The sequence below is a fragment of the Girardinichthys multiradiatus genome, chromosome 6, assembly GCF_021462225.1.
Source record: "Girardinichthys multiradiatus isolate DD_20200921_A chromosome 6, DD_fGirMul_XY1, whole genome shotgun sequence".
NCBI lineage: Eukaryota > Metazoa > Chordata > Actinopteri > Cyprinodontiformes > Goodeidae > Girardinichthys > Girardinichthys multiradiatus.
This window is the reverse complement of record NC_061799.1, coordinates 16,715,264-16,736,729: the sequence shown is the minus strand read 5'-3', so window position 1 is coordinate 16,736,729 and position 21,466 is coordinate 16,715,264. Positions and strand designations below refer to the sequence as shown.

The 21,466-nt window shown below is 40.1% G+C and overlaps 1 protein-coding gene across 1 annotated transcript; it reads left to right on the top strand.

The window, feature by feature from the left end:
- Nucleotides 1-5,621: 5,621 nt before the first annotated feature.
- LOC124870094 (myosin-7) lies at nt 5,622-20,738 on the top strand. Its single transcript, XM_047368574.1, has 38 exons — nt 5,622-5,672; nt 5,850-6,060; nt 7,587-7,730; nt 7,845-8,001; nt 8,090-8,117; nt 8,231-8,336; nt 8,581-8,673; nt 9,345-9,408; nt 9,500-9,598; nt 9,698-9,801; nt 9,924-10,062; nt 10,143-10,261; nt 10,424-10,573; nt 10,658-10,828; nt 10,907-11,216; nt 11,333-11,409; nt 11,521-11,726; nt 11,800-11,923; nt 12,024-12,160; nt 12,261-12,516; nt 12,592-12,834; nt 13,425-13,601; nt 13,699-13,844; nt 13,940-14,030; nt 14,121-14,510; nt 14,606-14,732; nt 15,406-15,524; nt 15,619-15,815; nt 15,897-16,080; nt 18,369-18,534; nt 18,612-18,736; nt 18,840-19,148; nt 19,240-19,443; nt 19,536-19,832; nt 19,939-20,043; nt 20,137-20,232; nt 20,310-20,444; nt 20,604-20,738. Exons 2-38 carry the CDS (start codon nt 5,860-5,862, stop codon nt 20,622-20,624), a joined length of 5,817 nt encoding a protein of 1,938 aa, XP_047224530.1. The 5' UTR covers nt 5,622-5,672; nt 5,850-5,859; the 3' UTR covers nt 20,625-20,738.
- Nucleotides 20,739-21,466: the final 728 nt, after the last annotated feature.

Below are 21,466 nucleotides of genomic sequence, written 5' to 3'. Positions count from 1 at the left end.
GTGTTTGTGGTTGTGATGTGACAAACTGCAAATATGATAAAAAGTTTAGGGGAAGTTAAAACTTTTGCAATGCACTTTATCCTAAAAAGAAATAACTGAAACCAACATTTCTATCCAACTTTGGGAATATGGGGTGAACCAATGTGAGACCAAAAACAAATAAGGGTCACTGTAAGGTCACTGGAGTTATTCTTTTCCTTCATAATGGCGTCTCATGAGCCTGGTTCCAATCAGTTGTGGTAAAAACGAGCTTTTATCTCCTCAGCTGCTGTCACATGGAAAAAGCCTCTGATAGCATGGCCAGAAAACATGTGCTAACACAGCCGGTGTGGTCTTTAGCAGAGGGCAGTCAGGTCAGGCAAGATTCCAAACAAACCTCTATTAATATCCACAACACCACAGCATCAATAAAGTGGACACCGCCTGAATGCCTTAAGAACTACTCAATGCACAAAGAAGTTACCTTTCCCCTGGCTATATTAAAAAACAAACGTGCTGCTTCCAGACACCCTGCATGTGCTCTGCACAATGCTTTCACGTCGTTTGAAAATAATCTCATCCTTCAGTGGCTGAATAACAATAATCAGATACACAAAATGCTGCAGTCACTTCAAGAAGCTCTGAAGAATAAAAGTACTTTACAAATCCTTTCCGTCACTTGTGAAATTTTTGTGTTTAGGAAAGCTTTTAAAGAATTTTAGAGAAAAACAGGAAGGTTAGTAGATAGTCCATAATCTGAAAAATATGCTTCTCAAACTGCAGCACAAATACCAATGGTGGTACTATTAACTATTAGCAAGATAAGCAAAAATGAATTAACTGTGATGTACCATTAATGAGCACCGACACATAAAAAGATGAGTTCTTCAAGCTCATTGATCTTTGCTTCAAACAGAAATGTCTCATCGTAGAAGTGCAGCAGAAAAGCACCCCAAACAAAGTGTAGAGGGTGACACTAAAAAAGGATCACAGGTGCTGGTGGATCTAAGAATGGATCACATGAGACTTTTCAGCTACCAAAGAAAACTCTATGTCTGGGTAAATCCAACACATCCCATCACCCCAAGATCACCATCCCCACAGTGACACATGGTGGTGGCAGCATAATGCTGGGGGATGTTTTTCAGCAGTCTCAAATCACTGCCTGTGATTTGAAACTGAGACGGAGGTTCATCTTCCAGCAAGACAATAATCTGAAGCCTACTGCTAAAGCAACGCTTCAGTGGTTTAAGGGGAAACATTTAAATGTGTTGGAATGGGCTAGTCAAAGTCCAGAACTCAGTCCAATTGAGAATCTGCGGTTAGACATGAAGATTACAGTTCACAAGTGAAAACCATCCAACATGTAGGAGCTGGAGCAGTTTTGCATTGAGGAATGGGAAAAAAAGTTTTTTCCATCATTCTGGCATTTAGTGAATAGAAGTAATTTTGTTAACCCCAGCTGACCTAAAACAAGAGGAGATTAACCTATTTTATTGTGAAAATGTGAGAAAAAAGTCTACGTGTCCTTTTATACAGTGTATGTAAATATCTTGTGTCAAGTGTAATTCAACCTCATAGTTACTCTTAAGGCAACAATGGTTTTACAAGAGAACAAATTAAACATAAAAAAATAAAAAAAATCACTGAAATCAAGCAGGTGTAGGTTTGGGTGGTGAGATTTTTAAAGAACAAAATAATGCAGCCAGGACTTTAAATTACACCAAAATAGAAATATGTGACACATGTAGCTGTAAAAATAAAGGTTTCATTGAACTCAGCTGTCAGTTGAGTTTGACCTGTAGTGCCACAAAGAAACTATAAATCAGATACCAACTTCGATGTATCAGCCAGCTGCAGGATGCCATATTTATTTCATACTGGATAACCAAAATCCAGATCAAAATTATGATAACAGTCTTAATATTTGTATAAATGTCCTGTGGTCAAATAAAACCAAAACTGAAACTTATGATCATAAAGACCATTGTTATATTTAGGTGAATGGGGGAAGTGTGCAACACCATCCCAACTCGGATGTATGACTGTGGCAGCATCATTTTGTGGGCGTGTTTTGTTCCAGAAAAAAAATAGATGGGATCATGAGGAAAAAATATTATGTGGAAAAGTTGAAGTAACATTCCAAAACAGCTTAGACAGAATGAATCTTCCAAATGGACCATGACCCCAAGCATAGCAGCAAATTTGTTAAAAAATATGCTAAGAACAACAGAGCCAATGTTTTTGAATGGCCTTAGAAAAGCCTGGATTTCAGTCCCTAAATTTGTTGGCGGAGCTGAAAAGGTGTTTGTGAACAAGGTGGCCTACAAACATGACTGAGTTACACCAGTCCTGTCAGGAGGAATGTGAGAAACTTGAGGAAGAATTCTCAAAACATTTCTGAGTCATGCAGTTTAAAGGCTATTCTATGAGTATTAATAAATGCATGTGTTCTTCTCATCCGGAAAAGGCTGTAGAAAATATGAAAACAATTCTCTTACTTTCTGACATCCAACAAAAAGAAATAATTTTGGTAACCATAGCTGACCTGATGACCAGACAGTGAGAATAAAAAAGGTTTTGTGTCTTTTTGTAAAGTGTATGGATATTCTCACCTTAATATCTAAGGCTCGTTATAATAGCCCGGACATATTTCTCCACTCAAATTCTGAATAGTGCTTTGCAAGACAGACTTTCACTTTGATGAGAAATATCGTCACATTTGAATGTTACATTGAATATTTCCTGGTCTATTTATTTTATTCCTATAAATCTTCATGCAATTTTTGCATTCTTTGTTTTCTTGTCCGATGTGCTTGTTAAAGTGTTGACAAGAAACTGAACTGTAAGAGAAATTATTTAATGTCAGTGAATTCAGACAATAAGACTGCATGTGTTAAATTGGTTTCTTTTAAGCTGAGTGGGTCAAATACATACAATATTGGTCATTTTAGATGGCAAAGAATTGCAAATTGTGGTTGTCTCCATCCATGTAAACAATACATTCACCAGTTAAATTAACAGGGAAACATGGGGGGAGTAAACAATGACTGGCTGGGAGGAGTTTCACTATAGTACGAAGTTCAGAGTTAAATTTGCAGGTATGAAAATGTATCAGTAGGACCAACAGTACATCTTTGTAAGTAGCTGTAATGTTTCACTTTCTATTTAAGACAGGTCTATTTCTTCCCCCACAGAGTATTTAAGAGATTTGTCTAGACTTTATTTGACCTCTGGCAGCCTGTTTAAGAGGTTATTGAAGTGTCCTGTCCTCCTGGAAGGATCTTCAGACACACTTGGATTTTAGACAATCTAATCTTTTAAGCACTTCTTCCTCCACTTGACAGCTTTTAACAAACTCTGGATTTTATCACAGACACGATATTATGGCCACACAATGACTCTGACATCATTTCTAAAATTCAACACTGATTTTTAAGCGAACACATTACTGACACCAATGTTTTTGTATCCAGTCATTTTGAAATTGTTTGTAACAAACTAACCAAAACTAATACATAACTGTATAATAAAGGGAAAAGGTTGATGCCTACATTAAAACCATAACATTGTTTCTCTGGCTGTATGTTTAACGACAGCACTGTGGTTGTCCTACTACAAAATGAACCCAGTCTCAAGTTTCTTGCAGCCTCTAATAGGTTTTCTTCCAGGTCTGCCCTATTTAGCTCCGTCCATCTTCCCATCAACTCTGACCAGCTCCTACACCACAGGTGAAAGAAAGCATCCCCACAGCACGCTGCTGCCACCACAAGATTCCATGGTAAAGAAGAGGCTGGTCTGTTAATTATTCACCACACAGCATTTTGCACGCAGGTCAAAAAGTTCAGTTCTGTCTCATCGGATCAGAGCATCATCTTCCAGAATTTTGCTTTGTCCCATACATGTCTTGTGGCAAATTGGCTATCATAATGCCACTGTTCTATAAAGGCCAAATTTGTGGAGTGCACGACTAATAGTTGTTGAGCTGATAGATTGTCCCACCTGAGCTGTAGATCTCTTCAATAACGTCACTTTTTAATAATTTGGTGTCTTCTAAAGTGGTTGCACTGGATATTACTTACTGGTCACAGAGTAAAGAGGGCTGATTACATAAGTAAGCCAATGTCATATCCTGCTGGGCTGAGTGCAGGTGGATGTGTGTTTGCGAGGCTGTAAGGCTCTCTCTCTGCTGCAGGCGAAGGCTGGTAGCTGCAGTGTTCTCAGCTGCTGCTCATCAAACTTCTCTTGAAGCAGTACAAGAGAAATGTTGGAGCTGGTAAAAGATTGTCAGTTTGCTTCCACTCACTTTGTTGTAATCACCTCACTCGTTACTTGTTATCTCACATGATTCTAGTTTTCATACCTGGGGTTCTTTTTGTCGCAGATTCCTGGATATTCTGAGCGTCCGCTGAGCTTTTCTCCACAGTTTCTAAATCCACTTCCTTGAAGGCTTCCAGATTGACACACTTACCTCCTTAATGCCAACATTCCTTGTGAGCTCCATGCTGCTCCTCAGACTGTTCACGTGGATCTTACTCACCTGTCTCACTCTGCCCTTTTCTGCTGGACAAGGATGCTGGAGTACACACATGGAAATAAAACCTCACAGAAGAAACATAAATGTTGCTTCTTCTAATTGTTCTGTGTGCAACATAAACAAGAAACATGACAGCCACACTGTTCAGATTAAAAAAAAGAGTAAACCGATGCTTATAATTTCCTCTTGTTCATAGTTATGCACAACTTTGTGTTGGTCTACCACATCCCAAAGAAATCTCAATAAAATACATTTAAGAAATACTTTTCCGAGGCATTATATCGTCTGGTATTTCAAGCAGTGCATATTTTTCTTTTTTAGCTAAAACTACTCAGACATGACATGTCAGAGTCAAAATCAAAACAATCTAACAAATAAAAATGACATCTGAATTTAACAAAAAAATATTCTTCACATTTTCTGTAAAAAAGTTTAAACCCCTCATGTACTGAGCTGCCTCTGTGCAACTCCTGGATGCAATAAATGGAACCTGGTTTCTATTCATGCACAGTCCCTACTTGGAAAAAGTATTTCGCACAAGAGGTGACAGGCAAAAGTGTGGCTGAATCACAGATAGCAATGGTATGCTGCGGTGAGTCATGGACGGGTTCCTGGATCTGTTCCCTGAAAAATCCAATTATTTGGACACAGAACATAGAACCGAACAAGCAGAGAGGACAGCCAGACATCCACAGAGCCAAACTGAGCACTGTCATAAGTGATACAAATGAGGATGATTATCTCAGGGTGTCCATGTATGTGTGTGGGCACTGTGGTATGTGTTGAATTGTCCACCTGATGATAACGATGAGTGTATGTGAGAGTGTGTGGTGTTATCAGGTCAGGGTGGTGCCCTTGGCCTTGTAAGGCAGGTTATCTAGGGTTATATATTTGATCGCTGGCTCCCCTGCAGGTTTAGCAGATGCTTCATCTACACCTGGCCTCTGTAAGTATGAACTGCTGCTGTTTTGGTTTGGTTTTCATTTGGTATTTCATCACTGGGTAAATATTTCCTCTAAAGCTGATGAAAGTAAGATAATTTCAGGTGTCTTGTAAGTCCTGACCAGATAGTAAAGTATGTTCTACCTTTTCCAGGTGCATCAGTGATTTTCAATCTCTACACTGAGCTCATTTTTCATCTGAGCTGAACTCAGTGGTAAATTACCCTTTGACACACTTAATGTATTGTTATTATATATAGTTTAAATCCAATACATGAATATCTTCTCATTAATATGTTGAATTGTCAATGAATCCTTTGTACAAAGATGTAAAAATGTATAGATAACAAAATACAAAGGGAAAAGTCTCAATCATCCATTTGGGTTCACAGTGCTGCAGCCATGGGGGATGCCGAGGTGTCTGTGTTCGGTGCAGCTGCTCCATACTTGAGGAAGTCGGAGAAGGAGCGCATGGAGGCCTCCACGCGTCCCTTTGACATCAAGAAGGAATGCTTTGTCCCGGATCCAGTGGAGGAGTTTGTAAAGGCTAGCATCATCAGCCGAGAGGGAAACACGGTTACTGTGGACACTCAAAATGGGAAGGTGAGCACTTTAGTTAATGATGCATACATAACATTTCTAAATAATGTGCTTTATAACACCAACGTTTTTATATCAGTCTAGATTCATCGCAGCTTACTGGGACCAGCTGATAACTATTAAAAACAGCCAGTTTAATGCGCTACTTCACTTTACAGAACAAGTTGGGGCAGTGAACAGAAGCCATTGTGTGTAAAAATGTGTGTGTGTGTATAAGTGTGTTTGTCTGGGTGAGTGCTTAATTGGGTGTAAGTTTGTGAGTGATACAAAATGCCAATGAATGTGAATGGAATAGGGAATTGATTAAAATTAGTCACACTCTGGTGCCAGTGTTTGTGTTATTATAAGAGAATGTTTACTGACATAGTGCCTTGCAAAAGTATTTATAACTCTTGATGAATTTTTTGGAGTGTTTTTTGGGAGGATTTTATATGACAGAACGACGCAAAGTAATGCATAACGGTGAAGTGTAAATAAATAAAATAAAATCTGGAAAGTTTTACCTGCATATGTATTCAGCCCCCTTCCCTCTACTACACCCTAGATTTGATTCAATTCAATTCAATTCAATTCAATTCAATTCAATTCAATTCAATTCAATTCAATTCAATTCAATAAATAAATAAAATCCAATCTAAGCTGCAAAACTGTTAGATGCCCACTTAACAAATATGACTTTTATGAAAGAGTGCAAGAAAAAGCAATAGCTTATAGAAAGTTATAAGAAGTCCCATTTGTAGTTTGCCTCAAGTCATTTAAGGAACACAGCATACATGTTGGTCATTTGGACCAAAACTGTACTTTTTTGCCTTCAAGGGTTTAAGGTGATATGCTGTGTTAGCATATCATCTTAAACCCTTGAAGGCAAAAAAGTGATCCCCATAGTAAAACTTTGGTGGTGGCAGCATTGTGCTGTGGGGAAGGCTTTTTTCAGTGGAAACAGCAAAGCTGTTCAGAGTTATATGGAACTAGATACTGGGCAATACTGTCAGAAAGGCTGTAAGGGTCCAGAAAAAGACCCAAGATTCGGGGGTTCACATTCTAACAGAAGAACAATCTTCAACATACAGTCAAATGTACAAGCATACTTAGCATAATGGCATCATAACCAGAAGTAGCTGAAAATCAGTGTTCACAAAGACTATACAAATCTGACAGAATCTGAACTGTTTTGGAAAGAAGAATGGGGGACAAATCTGTTTCTAGATCTGCACAACTGCTAGAGGCATATCCCAGAAGACTTTCAGCTGTATCTGCAGAAAAAGATGGCTCCCCACAGTGTTAAATTGTGAGGCTAAATACATGAAAATTATTTGGATTTTTATTTATAAGAAAACTTTTAAATCCTTACATCACTATACTTTCACTTTACAAATGTGCATGTCTTGGTGTTGCTCTACCACTTAAAATCCCAATAACACTGAAGTGTTTGGTTGTAATGTGACAACATGTGAAAAGGAAGTGAATATATTTTAAGGAGTGCATAAAATTAAATAAAAGGCCAATGCAGTCAAGTTTCCTTGTTCTAGACCGTTACTGTGAAAGAGACAGACGTTCTGCAACAGAACCCTCCCAAGTTTGACAAGATTGAAGACATGGCCATGCTGACCTTTCTCCATGAACCAGCTGTGCTGTTTAACCTCAAAGAGCGTTACGCAGCATGGATGATCTATGTGAGTAGACTGTCGGGCAATAAACAAAGAACTTTATTTAGTTCATGACTCAGTAAGATTAAGTTCAACTCACCCAAACCGTGCTGAAAGTCTGACTTTTTTGTGTACTCTCAGACCTACTCTGGGCTGTTCTGTGTGACTGTCAATCCCTACAAGTGGCTGCCAGTCTACAACCAAGAGGTGGTTGTTGCCTACAGAGGAAAGAAGAGGAGTGAAGCTCCTCCTCACATCTTCTCCATCTCTGATAATGGCTACCAGTACATGCTAACAGGTACAGAAAGATCAGCTCCTGTGGAAAGCATTCTAAATAAGTTTTGTTTTACTCACTGACAAAAGTGTTTTCAAAAACTTTTTGACAGACCGTGAAAACCAGTCAATTCTGATCACGTATGTAATACTTTCCATCGGAAAAGCATATATAGTACAATATGAGTTAAAATCAAAATCTTACTTTGCATTCAGGAATGTCTTTGTTTTGATCTGTATCCCTGCTCCTACAGTGGAGAATCTGGTGCAGGAAAAACTGTCAACACCAAAAGAGTTATCCAGTATTTTGCAAGTATTGCAGCTGGAAGTGTCAAGAAAGACCCTAGCGCAAAAGACAAGGTATGGGAAAAGCTTTTTCAAGTGTCATGGTGTTGTAAAAAAATAGAAACTGTTGTTTCTTAGACAAAGCAATATAATATAAGCAAAGCAATAAACTAAAGCCGCACTTGATTTCTACTTCAAGTAGCAACTGTAAAATAACATCAGGAAACCTTTAATCTTCTTTAATTTAACGTCACATAATCCAACTGGAAGAAGTTCGAGCTTCTTTCTATACAGGAGATATAATGTGCTTGTTTGACAGGGTACCCTGGAGGATCAAATCATTCAGGCTAACCCTGCTCTGGAGGCCTTTGGTAATGCAAAGACCATCAGGAACGACAACTCCTCCAGATTCGTAAGTGACCACTTTGTATTCTTGATTTTTTATTTTATTTTTTATATTATTTACTATGTTTTACAATCAGTAATAGGTGTGGGTAGGAATGGCATTCTTATGAAACAACAACTTCGAGTAGAAACCACACAGTTTCACATTCTAAAAGTATTCACACATTGTTTTTGAACAAAAAATGTATAACATAATCTGATTTGTTGCATTTGAAACAGAAAAGCAACAATTATTCCTGCATAAATTACTCTCTGACTACTGTAACATGCTATCACACATATAACAAGCTAATTATTCCATCTTTCTGCACACATAGATAATGCACTTGGCTGTGTTATAGACATGCTGCTCATTAACTTGCTAAATGTAATTTTGAGATGTTTCCAAACAGCGACTGTCCTTGATTTTTGCAACTGGAAGTACCTTCAAGTAGCCACATTTTTTCCTGGAAACATGAAGTAGCCGTTTTCCAGTCAGCTGACAGGCAGTGTGCAGCAACAGATGGGGAATGTTGGGGGGTTAGGATGGTGGTATGCATCATACAGCCAGAGAAACTGAGAACTCAGGTATTTAAAAGCCTGACTTCTTAAAATGTTGGGACACTGTGGGACCGGTAACCGGTCCACGCCTAGACAGTAAAACGAGCAGTTTTATCATTTAAAATTTTTACCTTTCAGGGTAAATTCATCCGAATTCATTTCGATACCAGAGGAAAATTAGCTTCTGCTGATATTGAAACATGTAAGTACAAACAGCATTTTGTGATTTGCAGCCAAGATATTTGATGGTCTCAGTTATCTCATAGTTGTGGCCTTTCTCTTGTCCTCCTAAGACCTTCTGGAGAAGTCTCGTGTGACCTTCCAACTTAAGGCTGAGCGAGATTACCACATTTTCTACCAGATTCTTTCCAACAAGAAACCTGAAATCCTTGGTTAGTACAGAACTGTAGCTCTTTTGTGAAAAAAATGGATGTTGAAATATTTAATTCTGCCTGATGTTATCTCGATCTTTGTCATTTGACATCCTCCAGAGATGCTGCTGATTACAAACAATCCCTACGACTATGCATTTATCTCTCAGGGGGAAACTCAAGTGGCCTCCATAGACGATGCAGAGGAACTCATGGCTACTGATGTAACTTTCTCTGTTTTTGTTTGACATTAGTTTAAGACAGTGAAACAAATGTTAAATCTGCAAAAGATTTAGCATGTTTAACAATATGGTTTACAGACATGTTCTTCTGTGTTCTTTGTCAGAGTGCCTTTGATGTGTTGGGCTTTACTCAGGAGGAAAAGAACTCGGTGTACAAGCTCACTGGTGCCATCATGCACTATGGCAACATGAAATTTAAGCAGAGGGCTCGCGAGGAGCAGGCAGAGGCTGATGGCACTGAAGGTAAGAAGAGAACTTTGAAATTTATCAGCATTTAGACAGTTGATGTTTGTTCAGCAATATTGTTCATGTATTTCTTTTAGATGCTGACAAATCAGCTTATCTGATGGGACTGAACTCTGCTGACCTCATCAAAGGTCTGTGCCACCCAAGAGTCAAAGTAGGGAATGAGTGGGTCACCAAGGGACAAAATGTTGCCCAGGTAAAAGAACAGGAACTGTCTTAAAATTATTTAATCTGTGTGTTGGTAACATAATATCTCCATATATGAAATTCTTTATATGGTATATCCTCAGAGGCCAATATGCTCCAATGTATACCTTAATTTTTCTCTTTCAAATGTTGATGACTTTCCATTTTACAGGTGAACTATGCAGTTGGAGCTTTGTCCAAAGCTGTTTATGAAAGGATGTTTCTGTGGATGGTCATAAGAATCAACCAATCACTTGAAACGAAGCAGCCACGGCAGTACTTCATTGGTGTGCTGGATATTGCTGGGTTTGAGATCTTTGATGTACGTTATTTTATTTGCAAATGATAAGCAGATCTAAAAAAGTAATAAATTGAACTACCTAAGACATTTTCTTTTCTTTTTCAGTTCAACACGTTTGAGCAGCTGTGCATCAACTTCACCAATGAAAAACTGCAACAGTTTTTCAACCACCACATGTTTGTGCTGGAGCAGGAAGAATACAAGAAAGAGGGAATTGAGTGGACTTTCATTGACTTTGGTATGGATCTGCAGGCCTGTATTGACCTGATTGAAAAGGTGAGAGATCAGACTATTAAATATATGGAGAAAGTGAATGGTCATTTGTGTTTTAAACCACTCATATTACTTTTTCAGCCCATGGGCATCATGTCCATCCTTGAAGAGGAGTGCATGTTCCCTAAAGCCTCTGATTCCACCTTTAAAGCTAAGCTTTATGACAATCATCTGGGGAAATCTAATAACTTCCAGAAACCCAGAATTATCAAAGGAAAACCAGAAGCCCATTTTGCCCTGGTTCACTATGCTGGAACAGTTGATTATAATATCAACAACTGGCTGGTGAAGAACAAGGACCCTCTGAATGAGACTGTTGTTGGGCTGTACCAGAAGTCTACACTCAAGCTGCTTCCTACTCTCTTTGCAAATTATGCAGGAACTGATTCAGGTAAAAGAATGTTTTAGTTTGATTTGTCAGCGCTGATATCATATTATACTTAAGACTAATAAAGTCATGTCTGTGTTTATCAGTTTAATGTTATAACTTTTTTTACTGTCAAATAGCTGAAAGTGGGAAGGGTGGCAAGGGAGGAAGCAAGAAGAAAGGGTCATCCTTTCAAACTGTATCTGCCCTTCACAGGGTAAGTAAGGTCAAATAGCTGAGAATCAAAACGGATTTCTAGTCAATAACTCACATATTTTGGTATTCACGCAAACTTAATGTTAAGCACTGGGTTTAATGTCTTGCACAGGAGAACCTGAATAAGCTGATGACCAACCTGAGGTCTACCCATCCTCACTTTGTGCGCTGCATCATCCCCAATGAGACCAAGACTCCTGGGGCCATGGAGAACCCTCTGGTGATGCACCAGCTGCGCTGTAATGGTGTACTAGAAGGCATCAGGATCTGCAGGAAAGGCTTCCCTAACAGGATCCTATATGGAGACTTCAAGCAGAGGTGTTACCTTAGTATGTTCAAAAATGTTACTTTTTTGCTATAATGTCAAACTAAGATGTATGTGATTTTCCAGATATCGTATCCTAAATCCTGCTGCTATCCCTGAGGGACAGTTCATTGACAGCAGGAAGGGAGCTGAAAAACTTCTTGGATCTCTGGATATCGATCATAGCCAGTACAAGTTTGGACACACCAAGGTACCAACTGGGCTTCCTAAGATAAAAGTGAACAAAAAATAACAATGATGATAAGGACAGGCCAAAAATTTGAATCTTTATATTTAAATGCTGTTGTTAGGTGTTTTTCAAGGCTGGACTGCTGGGTCTACTTGAGGAGATGAGAGATGAGCGTCTCTCCAAAATCATTACTGCTATTCAAGCCAGGTCTCGTGGGTTTTTGTCTCGCATCGAGTATCAGAAGATGGTAGAACGCAGGTTTGTGTCACACAACTAGCAATGTTCCTTACACCGTTATCTGCTTGTATTCATATTTTCAATAAAACTGCTTTTAAAATAGTTTTTTTTGTTTTTACAGAGATGCTTTATTGGTAATCCAGTGGAACATCCGTGCCTTTATGGGGGTCAAGAATTGGCCCTGGATGAAGTTGTTCTTCAAGATCAAACCTCTTCTGAAATCTGCTGAATCAGAAAAGGAGATGGCCAACATGAAAGAGGAATTCCTGAAGCTGAAGGAAGCTTATGCAAAATCTGAAGCTCGCAGGAAAGAGCTGGAGGAAAAAATGGTCTCCCTTCTCCAAGAGAAGAATGACCTGCAGCTTCAAGTCCAAACTGTAAGAAAATGCAACTTCTGCATTTACTCTAAAGATGCTTTTGAAAACAATACACTAATAACCAATGTTTGACAGGAACAAGATAATCTTTGTGATGCCGAAGAGAGATGTGAGGGGCTGATTAAAAACAAAATCCAATTGGAAGCAAAAATCAAAGAGCTGACTGAAAGACTGGAGGATGAGGAGGAGATGAATGCTGAATTGACTGCTAAGAAGAGGAAGCTGGAGGACGAATGCTCTGAGTTAAAGAAGGACATTGATGACTTGGAGCTAACTTTGGCAAAGGTGGAGAAAGAGAAGCATGCTACTGAGAACAAGGTTTGTGAAGTTTTGATATTTTATTTTGTAGAAACATGAATAACATTATTGCTGTGTTTAATTTGTTCCTGTAGCAAACAAAACAAGAAGTTGGAAATATGTCTTGGAAAGTAAGCTGTCTCAATGCAGCTCTGATTTAAATATCCAATATGTCTACTGGTTATAGTGAATTAGTAAAGGTTGCTGGTATAATCCATTTATGAGCTCTTCTGACAGATTTGATCTCGTTATGCCAGTGGAACACATAGTAGTGTCCATCCATCCATCCATCCATCCATCCATCCATCCATCCATCCATCCATCCATCCATCCACATCCCAAACCACATATGCATGGAAGAACTTTACACACCAAGGCCCTAGCCAGGATTCAAAGTGTGTGATTGTTTTACCCTGCAGTCCATTTGTTCTCATGTTCCTTTATTGTTTGAAAGCATAAAACAGAGAGAAAGGTTATTGACTTATATTGCAACTACTAGTTAGAATATAACTGACATAACTGCTAAATCATAGTTGCAAACTATTAAGGCATCTCAAGCACAGCATAAGAAGCACAGAGAAACTTTAATGCTTTTTTGGCAAATTTAACAGGTAAAAAACCTTACAGAGGAGATGGCTGCTTTGGATGAAATCATCGCCAAGCTGACCAAAGAAAAGAAAGCTTTACAGGAAGCTCATCAACAAACCCTGGATGACTTGCAGAGTGAGGAAGACAAAGTTAACACTCTGACCAAGGCCAAGACAAAGCTGGAGCAGCAAGTGGATGATGTGAGACTTTTAAATTTAACCCAAATACAATAAGTAGGTTCTAACCTGTGTCATAAAACCCTAAACAGTTAGAGTGGTAATATTTTTTTGATTTTAGCTTGAAGGGTCACTTGAGCAAGAGAAGAAGATTAGGATGGATCTTGAGAGGGCAAAGAGGAAGCTGGAGGGAGACCTAAAGTTGACCCAGGAGTCCATAATGGATCTAGAAAATGACAAGCAACAGCTGGAGGAGCGCCTGAAGAAGTACACATCTATTATAACACTATTAAATTAGTTTTGATAAGAAACATTATTTCCAATGTTTTTATAACCTAAAACTAACAAGAGAAATGCTGCAGGAAAGACTTTGAGATCAGCCAGCTGACCGGCAAACTGGAAGATGAGCTCGCCATAATCATCCAACTCCAAAAGAAGCTGAAAGAGCTGCAGGTAAAATCTATACATTACATGATCATTATTAAAGTTCTACACAGTCTCACAACGTACTGATGCAATAAACTTCCATTGGTCTGACACAAGGCTCGTGTGGAAGAGTTGGAGGAAGAACTTGAAGCAGAACGAGCTGCTCGAGCCAAGGTGGAGAAGCAGAGAGCAGACCTGGCCAGAGAGTTGGAGGAGATCAGCGAGAGGCTGGAGGAGGCAGGTGGAGCCACAGCCGCCCAGATCGAGATGAACAAGAAGAGGGAGGCTGAGTTCCAGAAGCTTCGCAGAGACCTCGAAGAGTCCACTCTGCAGCATGAAGCCACCACTGCCACTCTCAGGAAAAAACAGGCTGACACTGTTGCTGACCTGGGAGAGCAGATTGACAACCTGCAGAGAGTCAAGCAGAAACTGGAGAAGGAGAAGAGTGAGCTCAAACTGGAGCTTGATGATGTGGTCTCCAACATGGAGCAGATTGTCAAGTCCAAGGTATGGGTTAGGTTGTTCTGGTAGCTTTCTAGATAAAACAATACATGCCAAAAAATATTAACAGGATCTGTAAACTGTGCACTATTTCTTTTCAGACTATCCTGGAGAAAACTTGCAGAACTTTAGAGGATCAAACAAATGAATACAGAACAAAATGTGATGAGTACCATAGATCACTGAATGACTTTACCACCCAGAAAGCCAAGCTTCAAGCTGAAAATGGTTAGTCTTATATATCTTACAATCTATCTTAAAATTTGGAAAAATGCATCAGTGGGTTGGTTTGGGTCTGGTTCCCCGGGTGGGGTTGCCTCCCCTGCGTCCTTGGCCCTGTGGGTGGGGTGGAGGCCGTGTTGACTGGGGTTTGGTGGGTTGGATGTGTGGGGACATGGGTGGGGCAGAATAGGGTCTGGGGTTGGGAGGTTGTTTAAGGGATTTGGGTTATGCTCGGGGTGGACAGTGGGGGATTGGAGGCTGGGTGCACCTGCAGGGACTGCATGCTGCCTGGGGTCCTGGCTGGGTTGGTTGGGTCTTTAGGTTTAGGACAGCGGGTGATGGGCTTGGTTCACTTCGCTGGCCTGGGTTCTCCTGGATGTCTGTGAGTGGTGGGCTTGTTATATTTGGTTACTATTACATCAGTGTGACTTGCCTACTTTGATGCTGGATCCAGTCTTGATTTAATCAAGTCAATCATGCAATTTGGATTCTGTCTTGAGATATACTATCTGTAGAGCTAATCTGTCCTGGCACATGTAGGCACCCAGCTTCTCTATATAGGAAGCCTATAATGCAGCAAAAGGACAAAATAATGGTTTTCCAGTTTCTTCCAGTTTTTTTCACTCAGCAATGTAATACTACTTAGATGCATGTATATGTGAAATTTTTACATCTACAGATGAACTTTCAAGACAAATGGAGGAGAAAGAATCACTTATTTCTCAGCTCACCAGAGGAAAGAATTCCTACAACCAACAACTTGAAGACCTAAAAAGACAACTAGAAGAAGAGATAAAGGTGTGAAAACATCTTTGTATTATAACATAGAATCAATTATCTTTTTTACTTACAGACAAAGATAAGCCAAACGACTTTATTATTTTGACCTCAGGCCAAGAATGCATTAGCCCATGCTGTGCAGTCTTCTCGCCATGACTGTGACCTCCTCAGGGAGCAGTATGAGGAGGAGCTGGAGGCCAAGGCTGAACTCCAGCGCAGCATGTCCAAGGCTAACACTGAGGTGGCTCAGTGGAGAACCAAGTATGAAACTGATGCCATCCAGAGGACCGAGGAACTGGAGGAAGCTAAGTGAGTACAGCACACTTGAATTTGAGTGATGCTGCAAAGTTTGAAAGCAGCCGATACCAAAGTAAACCTTCTATAATACAGGAAGAAGCTGGCTCAGCGTCTGCAGGAGGCTGAGGAGGCTGTTGAAGCAGTGAATGCTAAATGTTCCTCTTTGGAAAAGACCAAACACAGGCTACAGAATGAGATCGAAGATCTCATGGTGGACGTGGAGAGGTCTAATGCTGCTGCTGCTGCTCTGGACAAGAAACAAAGAAACTTTGACAAAGTATGTTGGACATTTTCTTTAAAAACCACACATCAAACAGGCCATATCCACCCAAAAAAGAATATCTGCATTCATGAGAAAACTAAAGAGAAAATGAAAGAGTTTTAACTTTATACATATGGAAGTCATCTGGTCCACACCATCTATTCATTACATGTACCCTCTTAGGTAGGTTCAGACTCATTACTCAGCCTTTCAGCCTTGGCAGCCTTCACAAGGGGTTAACATTGTCCAGGTTGCGAGTCACAAGACCATCGTTTTCATACCAGCTCTTAAAAATAGCAAGATCCAGCATCTGGTCAATGCATAATATTGCATATTGCAACAATAATACAATATTAAGAAAAACTGATTATATTGCTTTTAAAACCAGGATTTATGAGACAAGTCTCAGATTGCAAAAGAGGTACAGGGGTTGGACAATGAAACTCAAACACCTGGTTTTAGACCACAATCATTTATTAGTATAGTGTAGGACCTCCGTTTGCGGCCAATACAGCGTCAATTCGTCTTGGGAATGACATATACAAGTCCTGCACAGTGGTCAGAGGGATTGTAAGCCATTCTTCTTGCAGGATAGTGGCCACGTCACTACGTGATACTGGTGGAGGAAAACGTTTCCTGACTCGCTCCTCCAAAACACCCCAAAGTGGCTCAATAATATTTAGATCTGGTGACTGTGCAGGCCATGGGAGATGTTCAACTTCATTTTCATGTTCATCAAACCAATCTTTCACCAGTCTTGCTGTGTGTATTGGTGCATTGTCATCCTGATACACGGCACCACCTTCAGGATACAATGTTTGAACCATTGGATGCACATGGTCCTCAAGAATGGTTCGGTAGTCCTTGGCAGTGACGCGCCCATCTAGCACAAGTATTGGGCCAAGGGAATGCCATGATATGGCAGACCAAACCATCACTGATCCAACCCCATGCTTCACTCTGGGCATGCAACAGTCTGGGTGGTACGCTTCTTCTCCACACCGTAACTCTCCCGGATGTGGGGAAAACAGTAAAGGTGGACTCATCAGAGAACAATACATGTTTCACATTGTCCACAGCCCAAGATTTGCGCTCCTTGCACCATTGAAACCGACGTTTGGCATTGGCATGAGTGACCAAATGTTTGGCTATAGCAGCCCGGCCGTGTATATTGACCCTGTGGAGCTCCCGACGGACAGTTCTGGTGGAAACAGGAGAGTTGAGGTGCACATTTAATTCTGCCATGATTTGGGCAGCCGTGGTTTTCAGACAGCTTCCTCTTGCGTCCACAGTTAATCCTGTTGGATGTGGTTCGTCCTTCTTGGTGGTATGCTGACATTACCCTGGATACCGTGGCTCTTGATACATCACAAAGACTTGCTGTCTTGGTAACAGATGCGCCAGCAAGACGTGCACCAACAATTTGTCCTCTTTTGAACTGTGGTATGTCACCCATAATGTTGTGTGCATTTCAATATTTTGAGTAAAACTGTGCTCTTACCCTGCTAATTGAACCTTCCCACTCTGCTCTTACTGGTGCAATGTGCAATCAATGAAGACTGGCTACCAGGCTGGTCCTATTTAGCCATGAAACCTCCCACACTAAAATGACAGGTGTTTCAGTTTCATTGTCCAACCCCTGTATGTTGACTCACCCTTCCTTTTCATTTAAATTAGATTTGCAGATATTTATTTCTGCACAGCTCTCTCACCACATTTCAGCCAGATTTTGTTTGGAAAACTTGCTGGAATGTCAGAATAGGTGAAAATAGGAATTGGTCTAAATGTTTTCTTTTGAAATGATTTTGAAATGTCTATTGCTTAGATCTATAACCCTACTTGGATAAGTAGGGTTATACAATCACTTACTTGAGATCACAGCTGATGGTTATGTTCTTTGCTATTAACCCCAACTAATGCTCCAGAGCAACAAACTGGCAACATTTCAGCTTTTTACCTCTGATAAATGTTTGGCCAACAATGTTCAATTTGCAGCACCTGTAAATTTTTTACTATTCTGTTTCCTGTTTTCCACACAAAACCTCTGCATTTTGACCAAGATTGTGTTGAATACATAATAAGCAATATGAATATATAGAATCAATGTTTAATTTTGATCTGTTTAACTGTTATATGAGAATATTGTAAATACCATTATGTATCTGCATCTATAACAAATGAGGCATTTAAAGAATAGTTTTATACATAACCATACTTTTATCATATCTTTATATTGAAAATAAATAGCAGAGCTCAAAGTGGTAAATAAGATGTCACATCTTACTCTGTATCTCAATGTCCAGGTCTTGTCTGAATGGAAGCAGAAGTATGAAGAGTCTCAGTGTGAGCTGGAAAGTGCTCAGAAAGAAGCCAGATCTCTGAGCACTGAGCTCTTCAAACTTAAAAACTCCTATGAAGAATCTCTTGACCATCTGGAGACCATGAAGAGGGAGAATAAGAACCTTCAAGGTAATACATAACTAAACATGAACCAACAAACATCAAGTGGGCAAAGCAAAACTGAATGCGTGGCCTTTTATTCACAGAGGAAATTTCCGACCTCACTGAGCAACTTGGTGAAGGTGGGAAAACCATTCATGAGTTGGAAAAAATCCGTAAGCAGCTGGAGCAGGAGAAAGGGGAGATTCAGTCTGCCCTAGAGGAAGCAGAGGTAAGACTATAACCAACTTTGTTTGCACATAACTTAAAATGAAACTCAAATATCAGAACACCTTAAAATGCAAGTTTCAACAAAGACCGGATTTGTGTCAAAGGGTTCTCTGGAACATGAGGAAGGCAAAATACTGAGAGTCCAGCTTGAGTTTAACCAGATTAAGGCTGAAATGGAGCGTAAAGTGGCTGAGAAAGATGAGGAGATGGAGCAGTGCAAGAGGAACCTGCAGAGGACAATCGACACACTGCAAAGTTCTCTTGAGGCTGAGTGTCGTAGCAGGAATGAAGCCCTTCGTCTGAAGAAGAAGATGGAGGGAGACCTCAATGAGATGGAGATCCAGCTTAGCCAAGCCAACAGGCAGGCAGCTGAGTCCCAGAAACAACTCAAGTCTGTTCATTCACATCTTAAGGTAAATTAAAATGGAAAAAAACCCAAAACATTTTTAAAGACACTTTCAAAGCTGCTATAAACATTAATATGGTTAATGTCCTTCTGTAAAGGATTGCCAGATTCAGCTGGATGAGTCTGTTCGGGCTAATGATGATTTTAAGGAAAACATGGCCATTGTTGAGAGACGCAACAACCTGCTTCAGGCTGAACTGGAGGAACTGAGGGCTGCTTTAGAGCAAACTGAACGAAGTCGCAAACTTGCTGAGCAAGAGCTGCTGGATGTCAGTGAGAGGGTGCAGCTACTGCACTCACAGGTGAAACTACAATCAAAAGGCAACAATATCTTCAATATGAAATAATGCACCTTTTCTCACACCCTGAAATATCTCATTGTAAAACAATGTAGAACACCAGCCTGATCAACCAGAAGAAGAAGCTGGAGGGTGACACAGTCCAGCTTCAGAATGAGGTGGAGGAAGCTGTGCAGGAATGCAGAAATGCTGAAGAGAAGGCCAAGAAGGCCATCACCGATGCTGCCATGATGGCAGAGGAGCTGAAGAAAGAGCAGGACACCAGCGCTCACTTGGAGCGTATGAAGAAGAACATGGAGCAAACCATCAAAGATCTGCAGCACCGCCTGGATGAAGCTGAACAGATCGCCATGAAGGGAGGCAAGAAGCAGATCCAGAAGCTCGAGGCCAGGGTAAGCCCTCTCGCAACTGTTTTTCACATATGTGCAGAAAATCTATAAACTTATTTGCAAAAAGACAAAAACTAGGGAAATACACATACAACATGTTCTTGTTAAGGTACGGGAGCTAGAAAACGAAGTGGAAATGGAGCAGAAGAAAAGCAGTGAAGCTGTGAAAGGGGTCCGTAAATATGAGCGCCGCATCAAGGACCTCACTTATCAGGTTTGTTGAATGCAATATCCAGTAGTCTTCAATGTTATTCAAACTTCTTTGAGTAATAATTGGGTTTGTAACATTGTCTCTCATCTTCTACAGACTGAGGAAGATCGAAAAAATATTGCCCGACTACAAGACTTGGTGGACAAACTGCAGCTGAAAGTCAAAGCTTATAAAAGATCTGCTGAGGAGGCTGTAAGCGTGAGAAGGTTTAAAAGTATTTATATGGATTCTTAATAAATATTTATGTTTGCTCTTTTATTTTTAACCAGGAGGAACAGGCTAATGTTCATCTTTCTAAGTTCCGAAAGCTGCAGCATGAGCTGGACGAGGTTGAAGAGAGAGCTGACATCGCTGAATCTCAAGTCAACAAGCTGCGGGCCAAGAGCCGCGACACTGGCCCAAAGGTTGGAAGCATTTTTAGCAAAAAACCTCTATGTGCCATGTACACTGCAGTGCATTACTATGTAAAAGAATGCATTGCTTTTCTGTGCTGTTGTCACACTAATCTGAATACTAAATGACTGTTTCTGCTTTTCTCTCTCCAAATTTCGCGACTGCAACAGAAAGGGTTTGATGAGGAGTGAAGCTTTGGAGCCTGTTGAAATCTTTCTGCCTGCTGTGGACTGTAGATCCCCTTCAGCTATCATGATTCATAACCTGTAGACCTAATAAAATCACATTAGGAAGTTGCACACCAACATATTTTTGTCTTTTGTTATGACTTTTAAATGGGTTGAAGGAAACTTGTTTTCTTTCTTTCCAAATTTTGAATATTTTTACTAGATTTATCATCCACTCAATTGAAATGTGTAATTTTGGGAAACAGAGCTCCATGTCGCAGTCATGGTGAGTGTTGAGGTAAACCCAAAATGCAGCGCGTAGTGGATATGATGAGAAGGATTTAATGAATAACAAAATTACAGTTTGACCAGGTATAGGAACTCAGGCAGGGTAACAACATAAACAGGACCAATATGACAAGAGCAAGGACAACCAACAGGGTGACAACAAGAGGAACCAGTGGGAAGCAATGAAAACCAGAAAGCTTAAATACTGAGGGAAGTGGAGTATGAACCAATTAACTGAGAGAGGAAACAATCAGGAGGGATATCAAACAACTGGTGACCAGGAATGCAGGAGAACTGAGGGAGAGACTAATTAACCTGATTTAGCAGGGAGTGCAGGAAGAAAACAGGGACATGTCTATTGAACAGAAAAAGTAAGCAATAAAACTAAACTAGGGGACATAACCACGGGGAAAAAGCATCTATAAGAAAATATCATGCACATGAATGTTGTATTAAGTTTGGGCTTTTAATTTGAAAGGTTCCTTTTTTTCATATCTTGGACCAGTTTGTGTTTATTGTGAGTTTTCCCGACTCCACACATTCTCAAAATTTTAAATACATCGGCCCCATTCCAGGGT